Genomic DNA, 10810 nt, shown 5'->3' with positions numbered 1-10810 from the left:
AGGAGCTCTGGTAGCATAGTACCTAAGGCACTTGGCTGCTAACCAGAAGGCTGGCAGTTCAAACCCACCAGCCACTCCTCGGAAGGAAGTTTGGGCAATCTACTTCTGCAGTGATACGGCCTCGGAAACCCAAGGAGGGGTCGCTATGAGTCAGATCCGACTCGATGGCAAACAACAGCAGCAACAACACTGGATACTTGAATCATTTACTTCATAATTGCTAGTTCAAGCCCTTTGCCCATTTTTCTAATGAGATATTCTCTTTCACTTGCAGTAGTTCCTTGCCTATTAACCAATTATCTTCCTGATAACATGGTTGGTCTCTCCTTAGAAACTAGATCCAGGCATTTTTGCAGTTCTCCTTAGGCCAAATTTCCATAATAACTGAATCTATATTGAGTTTTTGTCAAATAATAAATGGTTTAAAATCATTTTTAAAGTTATTTTGCTTTTTAAAAGCTCCCATACCCCATCAGGGAGCTCTGGTAGCAGAGTGGCTAAGGCATTTGACTGCTAACCAAAAGGCTGGCAGTTCAAACCCACCAGCCACTCCTCGGAAGGAAGGTTGGGCAATCTACTTCCGTAGTGATACTGCCTGGGAAACCCAAGGAGGGGTCGCTATGAGTCGGATCTGACTCCACGGCACATAACAACAACAACAACATACCCCATCAGAAGATGTTGAGTAAATTTTTTTTATTTTTATTTTATCCGGAATTTTCTAACCCCAAGGATGCCACAACTAATGTGCCAGTTTCAAAGACAAAGAGGAGAAAAAGGGATATGTAGCTGGTAAGTTGGGAGTTCTGGTAGCGTAGTGCCTAAGGTATTTATTTGACTGCTAACCAGAAGAATGGCAATTCAAACCTATCAGCCACTCCTCAGAAGGAAGCCTGGGCAGTCTACTTCCGTAGAGATACCGCCTCAGGGTTTGGTTTCTGGTTTGGAGCTCTCAAGTCATTATAAAATAAAAAAGTTCCTGGTCACCAAATAGTTTAGCTTAACTAGTAAAGAATGTCTGCCTTGAACCTTATGCTCTTTTAAGAATTATCTCCATGGGGTCAAATTGACAACCAAGAAACAAAACAAAAAAAAACTCACTGCCATCAAGTGGAGTTGATTCAACTCAGAGCGACCCTTCCCTGGGTTTCCGAGGCAGTATGTTTAAGGAAGTAGATTGCCCAATCTTCGTTGTTCCAGAGAGTGGCTGGTGGGTTTTAACTACCAGCCTTCTGGTTAGCAGTCAAATGCCTTAGGCACTATGCCACCAGAGCTCCCAAATTGACTATAGCAACTCCAAAGATTACATAGTAAACTTAGGGGGCAGTGAGTTTACAGTTAATGGGGGAGGAACAACTTGAAAACAGGAGGATGAGAATGGCTGCCCAACTCAAAGGATGTAATCAACTCACTGGATTGTACATGTACAAACTGTTGAATTGATATACTGCTGTACATATTCTCAACAGCAACAAAAATAAATTATTTGAAATAAAAAGTAGTTACTGCTCACAGATGTTCTGACCACCTACGATGAAGGGAGGAACAAAAATAGGATGATCACTAGAGTAAAAAAATAAAATAAAATAACTCCAGAAATAAAATCAAAGCACTAGACTATACATCGTTGATTTATTAAATACATTGTACAGAGTGTCAAAGTGTGAAAAGTTACACCAAAAATTCGGTATTTTTCTGATAGCTTTATTATATAGACTTAGTTTTTAAAATGAACAAATAATTCTTGTACAAGCTGCTCCTAGTAGGATCTAAGTAGAGGAAGCTGTTTTTCAAAATGTGGTTACTGACAAAGCCTCATCTGTCACATTCAAACACTATTTCTGAATGTTCCCCAGAGCTGGTATTTTGTGTAGCCCAGCACTAACTCACTATGTTAATACAGTCTTGCTTTGATACAGTGTTCAGAGACATCTTTACTTAATAATACCAAGTCATAGCCAAGAATTATTGCTTTCTTTTAATGTTACATTTGATGAAAGCAAGAGCCAAGAACAAGTGTGAGCCCGGTGTGTTACTGTGCGTTAAGGCTCATGGCTTGCTCCATGGCTTGGGTGTCCTCTGCCCGGGGTTTGGGCAGGTCCAACATGGTGGGTGAGTCCTTTCTGGGATTTCCAGTGACCAGCATCCAATGATTTTTTGGTTTTTCAACTTTGTGCGAATCCAAATATGTGTGAGCGGCAACCTCAACTTCCTTTCCAAAGTAGGTACTGGAGTAAGAAAGAATTAATACTGGTTGGAAATTTAATAACAATTCTTAATTTCATCTGCAAAGCCCCTAAGGAGGCAGACTGCTATATAAAGTCATTTAGGCTCTATAAAATATTATATGTTGACAGGTATGTTTCACCCAGTTTGGACAAGAATTAGGTAAGTTAGCCACACACACAAAAAAATTGTCCTTGAATTGATTCTGACTCACGGTGACCCCATTTGTGCTAGAGCAGAACTGTGTGCACTGATGGGTTTTCGATGGCTGATTTTTGGGGAGGCAGCTTGCCAGGGCTTTCTTCCCAGGTGCCCCTGAGTGGACTTGAATTTCCAGTCTTTCTGTAAGCAGCCCAACACATTGCACTACCCAGGATAGGATCCTATTACAGCTAAAATTCTCTCGTAGGGAACGACTTGTAAATAGAAGGGACTCTAATAACATTTTTCACACCATCAAAGTTATGTGTAACAAAAAAAGTTCTATGTGACAATATTTTGTCATCAAAGGACTTTTTTTTTTCATGGCACACTCTTGAAGTTGAGCTTCTCTGCTGATATTGATCCCAGCCCCACTCAGGGTGCTTTACTGCACCGTGCATGCAGTACCTTAGGAAAAGATGCCGATGGACCGCCAGTCCCCGATTCGTGTGGCAGTGATTGATGAGGATTTTTTTATTTGCCTTGATAGATAAAGAATGGGTGTTATTTGTATTCTGAATGAAGGACTCTAATCTCCTAAAGGCAAAAATTGGGGAAAACATTATATATTCACGTAAATTTAGTTTTTTAAAATAGGAATAACCTAGAAGCCAAACCATAAGGGACTGATGAAATACATCATTGTAGATATCCATAAGATGGAACATTATATAACCATTCAAAGTCAAATTGGAGAAGATGAAATATAGTCAGTGGTGTTACTGAGAAAAAAGTACATTCACGATATCCCTGTTTCATAAAATATAGAGAGACAGAGAAATGATAAACAGCAGTGGTTATCTTTGGAAGGTGGAACTAACTACTAGCAACTTTCAAGTTATTATGCTTTTCTGAGTTTTCACAAAGGAATATATATTATGTTTATAAGCAGAAAAATATAATAAATATTATTTAAAATCCTGGCTCATAGCAGCTAAAAGCCGTGCAAAAACCAGAAAAACAGCCCCAACATCCAGGAGCTGGCCTGGCCCTCACAGCTGGGCCGGGGGGTTCTCCTGTTGAATATAATTTCACAGAAGGTCAACATCACACATGGCCACTCTGTGACTATGACGGTTCACAGCAAAAAGAGACCACCCTGTGATCATATATGAACACAGACAAATGTGAACGTTGTCCAAAACACAAAATACCACATAACACCCACTCCTGGCTAATATGAATGGCTGCTGCTTCTTTACAAACTACACCCTTAGCCCCTCTAGTCTGCCCTCCCTATAGATAAGATTTATTGAGATACCGAAGCATAGAACTCAAGGGGCTCTAGTAGTGTAGTGGATAAGGTATTTGACTGCTAACCAGAAGTCAGTGGTTCAAATCCACCAGCCACTCCATGGAAGGAAGATAGGGCAATCTACTTCCACAAAGATTTACAGCCTCAGAAACCCCATGGGGATAGCCATGAGTCGGAATTGACTTGACAGTAGGGAGTTTGATTTTGTTTGAATCCTCAGGTGGTGCAAAGAGCTAAGCAATCAACCAACCACTAACTGAAAAGCTGGCACCCAGAAGCACCTCAGAAGACAGGTCTGGTGACCTGCTTCTGAAAGGTCACAGCCTTGAAAAAGCCTGTGGAGCAGTTCTGCTCTGCACATATGGGGTGGCCATGAGTTACAAAGGACCCGGTGACAACTAACAGCAGCAACAATCATAGGATTAATCCTGTGCTTCCTGAAAACATCTAAGCCCAAGCAAACTTCCATAACCTCACATCCTCCCAAAAATAATCCAACCAAAGCCAAATTCTATGCATGTTGTTGTTGTTATGTGCTGTCGAGTCAGACCCGACTCATAGCAACTCCTTCTTGGGTTTCCAAGGTGGTATCACTAGATATTGGCCAACCTTCCTTCCGAGGAGTGGCTGGTGGATTTGAACCACCAGCCTTCTGGTTAGCAGTCAAGTGCGTATATCCCTGCTTTTCGAAAGTCGGCTTTACGCCACTTCATTTTTACAAAAGATCTACATTAGTACCTGTTTTCATCAACCAAAAGAAATCTAAAGAGGATTTTTACTTTTATGAAAAGAAGGTGAAAAGTGAAACTAGCATTCAGCATTTCTTTCACAGCAGCAGCCACTGAGGAACAGCCAGAGTGGCTTTGCCAAGCTCGTTCCCCAGAAGTACACTCAGCAACTGAGCATCAAGCCACCATAGCTCTGAACTCTATCTGTGAAAACTACATGTTAGTGTTATTTGTATTTGTATTTGTATTTGTATTTGTTCTTTGTAAGTGATTTGGTAGGCTATTATGTGGGTCTTGTTGTTGTTATGTGCCATCGAGTCAGCCCTGACTCATAGCAACCCCTCCTTGGGTTGCCAAGGCAGTATCACTACGGAAGTAGATTGCCCAACCTTCCTTCCAAGGAGTGGCTGGTGGGTTTGAACCGCCAGCCTTCTAGTTAGCAGTCAAGTGCCTTATACCCTATGTGGGTCTTAGAACACTCAAAAGTTTTTCTCACATAAATTAATGACAACTGTTTTTTTGCTTTATTCCATTTAAATTTACAAAAGGTTTCATAAGAACAATCTACTTTCTGATAGTGAGGGAAACCTGTAGCAAGTCCTTTCTAACACCCTCTTGCTGAGATGTGCCAAAGTTCCTCATGGTGTGCTTCCTCCCTCGATGCCACAAGTAATAAAGCCACTGTGTTCAGTACAGGTGTGTTTTTGGCAGTCTTTGCTGGAGGAGATTGACATATACAAGTTAGCTTCAATAGATCTTTGTGGTTGGGCACCATTGACTGGATTCCAACTCATAGTGATCCTATATGACAGAAACAATGACCCTGTAAGGTTTCCAAGGCTGTAATCTTTACAGAAGCAGATCACCAGGTCTCCTCTGCTGAACCACTGGGGGTTCAAACCACCCACCTTTTGGTTAGCAGCCGTGTGTTTAACCACTGTACCACCAAGCCTCCTTCTTAGGTTTCCCATTGTGCAGATATGTAACCATGTTGGAGTGAGGTTCAGAGACTTGCTCCAGTCCACAAAGTGAGTTAGCATTGCAGAAAAGAGCTCCTGGTACCTGGGCCACTGGTCCACCCAATAACAATGATAACCAAAAACCAAACTCACTGCCATCGAGTTGGATCTGACTCATAGCGACCCCTCCTTGGGTTTCCGAGGTGTTATCACTACAGAAGTAGATTGCCCGACCTTCCTTCTGAGGAGTGGCTGGTGGGTTTGAACCGCCAGCCTTCTGGTTAGCAGTCAAATGCTTTAGGCACTACGCTACCAGAGCTCCCAATAACAATGATAGGAATAACAATAATAAACCATAATGATAATTAACACCTCTGAATGCTTCCTGTGATTAAGCATTAAGCTACCAGAGCTCCCAAAATCAATGCTGAGAATAAAAATAATAAACCACAACAATAATTATCACCTCTGAATGCTTCATGTGAGCCAAGCTTTCCTAATAAGCACTATAAATATACCATAAATTGTACATAAATATACCACTTAATCCTCACAAAACTTCATCTTACCAGTTAGTTGCCATCAAGTCAACTTCAACTCATGGCAAGCCGCTAAGTTTCAGAGTAGTATGGTGCTCTGTAGGGTTTTTAGTCACTGATTCTTTGGAAGTAGATTGCCAGGCCTGTTTTCCCAAGGTGCCTCTGCGTGGACTTGACTCTCCACCCTTTCAGTTAGCAGCCAAGTGTGTTAACCATTTGCATCACCCAGGAGTTCCAATGCCTCATAAGGTAGGTATTATTATTATTCCTATCTTACATATAAGGAAACAGAGAAACTGACCATATAAATCATGGAAATAAGAGGCAATTCCAATAAGAACAAAACTTGGCAAAGATCAGCTGAAGAGAAGAAAGACATGGAGCATGTTTTATTACAGACAAGGTATACCCTCCATGCTGGGAAACAGAACCTTGTGGACAAGGGGCTCAATGGGCAGAGCTCAGAGGGAATCATACCTTGTCTGGCAGATTCAGGGGGGCCTGTATTTGGGGGCCACTCCTGATGAGTGGGCTGTGGTCATAGATGGCCATCTCAGCAAACCAACTCTTTAGATTCTCTCCTGCTATAATCCCACACTCTCCCAGTGACTTCTGTTGTTGTTGTTACGTGCCGTCAAGTCAGACCCGACTCATAGTGACCCTTCCTTGGGGTTCCAAGGCAGTATCACTACGGAAGTAGTTTGCCCCATCTTCCTTCTGAGGAGTGGCTGGCAGATTTGAACCTCCAGCCTTCTGGTTAGCAGTGAATGCCTTAGGCACACCACCACCAGAGCTCCCACTCAGTGACTTCTAATGGCTCTTTATTCTCCCTTTGCTGGATGGGTCGTGAGCATGCAGCAAAACCCCTGGACCCTGAAACAATGAGCCTGCTCATGCCCACCAGACCCTGCCTTCTCTTCAGGCTGTGGTACCTGAGGACCCAGGCTCCCAGGGGCCAGGGAGAAAATAGGAATGAGGGACAGAATCTTGCTGGCCTGCAGGACCACTGTGTTCACCTGTGTGGCTGTCCTGCTGTCTCCTCTGCTGCCCTAAGGCTTCCTACTCTCTTCAGAAATTAGTGGAATCCTGGGTGGGCCAAACAGTCAACACACTTGACTGCTAACTTAAAGGATAGAGGTTCAAGTCTATCCAAAAGTGCCTTGGAAGAAAGTCCTGGCAATCTACTTCAGAAATGTCAGTCATCATATAGACCAAGGGAAAAGAATCAAAAACCTGAACTAGACCCATCCATTTATGGACAGCTGATCTTTGACAAAAGACCAAAACCCATTGATGGGGGAGAGATAGCCTCTTTAACAAATGGTGCTGGCAAAATTGGATATCCACCTGCAGAAAAATGGAACAAGACCCATACTTCACCTCATACACAAAAACAAACTCAAGTTGGATCAAAGACTTAAATGTGAAACCCAAAACTATTAAGCTCTTCAAAGATAAAATAGGGGCAAATCTAGGGGACCTAATTTATGGCATACACTATCAAGCATAACCCAAAATGTACAGTCAGTGGAAGAGAAGCTAGATGATTGGGACCTTTCAAAAATTAAATTCTTATGTGCATTGAAAGACTTCTCCAAAAAGGTAAAAAGAGAACCTACAGATTGGGAAAAATATATTTGGCTATGACATAGCTGACAAAGGACTTAGCTCCAAAATTTAAAGAAAACTTCAACACCTCAGTGCCAAAAAGACAAACAATCCAATTCAAAAATGGGCAAGGGACATGGACAGACACTTCACTAAAGAAGATACACTGGTGACCAACAAACACACGAGGAAATGCTCACGATCATTAACCATTAAAGAGATGCAAATCAAAACAACGAGATATCATCTCACCCCAGCAATGATAGCAAAGTTCAACAAGACAGAAAATAACAAACGCTGGTGAGGTTGTGGAGAGATTAGAACTCTCACACATTGCTGGTGGGACTGCAAAATGGTACAACCATTGTGGAATATGGTATGGCATTTCCTTAAAAAAAACTGAAAATAGACATACCATCCAGCCATTCCATTATTAGGAATATATCCTAAAGAGGTGAGAGACAGGACATGAACAGACATATGCACACCTATGTTCATCACAGCACAATTCACTATAGCAAAGAGATGGAAACAACCTAAACGCCCATCAACAGATGAATGGATAACCAAATTATGGTACATTCACACAACGGAATACTATACTACATTAAAGAACAACGAAGAACACACGAATCATCTCACAACATGAATGAATCTGGAGGACATTATGCTGAGTGAAATGAGTCAGTCGCAGAAGGACAAATATTGTATGAGCCAATTACTGTAAAAATTCAAGGAAGGGTTTGCTTAGCAAAGGGAACTCACTTTGTAGGTTACCAGGGATGGGAGGGAAGGGGAGGGAAAATTTCAGACTAGTTGGGGACCACATGTTGATTTGGGTAAGGGAGGGATAGCATGGAAAGAGTCTGTGACCAGCATGATAACACTGGGGAAAGGAAGGACACCAAAACATGCACATAAAATACAGACAACAGAGGCAAATACCAGTATATGCACAATACTGCATTACCACTAACACCAAACACCAGACTATAGATAAATGCATGGACAACTGAGAAGATCAGGTGGGGGTTGGCGAGCAGGAATGTACCTTAGACCAATGATAGAATTAGCTGAAGATAATCTTGCATCTTGTAATCATTACAGAAACAACAGAAGACAGAGTTGGAGTAATCCCTCAGAGACAACCAAACACCTTGGGAGAGAGAACCACTGGGCCTGCCAACACAGGACTGTGGTATTGGGGGACACCAAGCTCAACTGGCACAATATAGTACATAAAAATCTTGTTCCAAAACCTACTTTGGTGAGTAGCTACTGGGGTCTTAAAAGCTTTTGAGTGGCCATCTAAGAAGCAGCTAATGGTCTCCTCCCATCTGAAGTGAAGAAGAGGAAGAAAATCAAGGGCATTTAGAAACAATGAGTCCAAGGATATGAAGGACCTTGAGAACAGAAGAACTAGATAGTGCCCGGTTACCAATGCCTACCACTTGGGAAGGGATTGAAACAGGAGATCCTGCATAGAGTGAGAGGAAAAATGTGGAACAAAATTCAAAAACACAGTAATAATCAGAATTACTAGTCAGATGGAGTCTAGTGGGCCTCCCAACACTATGGGACTCGAATACCCTTTGGGGCTAGGATAGAACTCACTCCCAAGGCTTGGCTGTCAGCCCAACAGTAGAAAGAGTTACACGCAGAACAGCAAACCCAGAGCAATGCACCCACCTACTCTATAGTAGACCCGTTGGAGCAATCGGCCATGGGGCACCAGAGGGGCAGCATTCACATGGAGCGAAAGCAGGACAGACAGGAGTGCATAGTTAAGAAGGGCAACGGAGGGAGGGTCACAGGGAAATCAAATGTGCATGAACTGATGAATGTAAGACAAAGTTTGCTCTGTAAATTTGTACCCAAAACACAATAAAAATAATAATAACTAAAAAAAAAGAATAGTGAGTCATTGAAAACCCTATGGAGCACAGTTCTACTCTGACACACATGAAGGTGGCCGTGAGTCAGAGTTGACTCAACAGCAACTGTTTTGGTTTTATTAATCAGTATTTAACAGAGACCTCAAAGAACACTGCCATAATCTTCACAATCTCTTAGTGACTGAACTGTGTGCCCCAAAATGTTGACTATTACATATTGAAGTCCTAACCCTGTGGATGTGACTACCTGTGGATGTGACTCTGTTTGAAACCAGGATTTCTGAAGGTTAACATGAAGTTGTACTGCATGGAGTAGGGTGGATCCTAATCTCCTCTCAGTGGTGGCTTACAAAAAAGAACAGACACAGAGACACAGTGGGAAGATGCCACGTGAAGATGCATCTGCAAGCCAAGAAACATCAAGGATGGCCTGGCAGCCCCCACGAGTGAGGAGAGGGGCATGGAACAGTTTCTCTCTCAGAACCCTCAGAAGGCATCAACACAGCCGATACCCTCATTTAGCCTTCTAGCTTCCAAATCTGTGAGACAAAAATTACTATTCCTTAAGCCACCCACTCTTCAGTATTTTGTTACAGCAGCCCTAGGAAAAACAATCTAAGATCAGTGGTTCTTAACCTGACCACTTAAGTCAGGGGTAGGGCCTGGGCTCCAGTATTTTTAAAAAGTTCCTTAAACAAGTTGCCACAGAGTTGATGACTCCTACTGAGGATGACCCCATGTGTGTCAGAAGAGAATTGTGCTCCATAGGTTTTCAATGACTGTTTTTTTTTTTTTTTTTCTTCCTGGAAGTAGATCACCACGCCTTTCTTCCAAGCCACCTCTGGGTAAACTGGATTTTCCAACCTTTTGATTAGCAGCTAAACACAATCATCATCTCTCCCAAGATGGGATTCCAAAAAGCTCCCTAAACCAAACCAAACCCAAACTCACTGTCATTGAGTTGGATCTGACTCAGTGACCCCTCCTTGGGTTTCTGAGGCAGTATCACCAACCTTCCTTCCGAGAAATGACTGGTGGGCTTAAACTGCCAGCCTTCTGGTTAGCAGGCAAATGCCTTAGGCACTACACTACCAGAGCTCCCTAGGTGATGATAATGTGCAATCAGGGCTGAGAAACGCCAGTACAGGATGCTGCTACAGGGAAAAGGGGTGCCTTCCAAACTTACAAACAAGAAAGAGAGCATTTGCCTATAAGCTCCTTTTTATGGATGTTGTTGTTGTTATGTGCCATTGATTCAGACCCAACTCACAGTGACCCCTCCTTGGGTTTTCAAGGCCATATCACTACAGAAGTAGATTGCCCAACCTTCCTTCCAAGGAGTGGCTGGTGGGTTTGAACTGCCAGCCTTCTGGTTAGCAGTCAAGTGCCTCAGGCACTA

General features: G+C 42.6%; 1 protein-coding gene across 1 annotated transcript in view; it reads right to left on the bottom strand.

Moving 5' to 3' along the window:
* Nucleotides 1–2032: 2032 nt before the first annotated feature.
* Nucleotides 2033–10810, bottom strand: part of CFAP161 (cilia and flagella associated protein 161) — a 29024-nt gene continuing 20246 nt past the window's right edge. The window contains exons 5-6 of the mRNA XM_007945171.1: nt 2836–2909; nt 2033–2228 (exon numbers count right to left, since the gene is read on the bottom strand). Of these exons, the coding sequence (XP_007943362.1) occupies nt 2033–2228; nt 2836–2909 (270 nt within the window). The remainder of the gene's footprint in view (nt 2229–2835; nt 2910–10810) is intronic.

This window comes from Orycteropus afer, unplaced genomic scaffold (genome assembly GCF_000298275.1).
Source record: "Orycteropus afer afer isolate SDZICR_OR568_19922 unplaced genomic scaffold, OryAfe1.0 scaffold00132, whole genome shotgun sequence".
NCBI classification, from domain to species: Eukaryota; Metazoa; Chordata; class Mammalia; order Tubulidentata; family Orycteropodidae; genus Orycteropus; species Orycteropus afer.
Note: the sequence above shows the minus strand (reverse complement) of the source record. Positions and strands in the feature narration are given on the sequence as shown.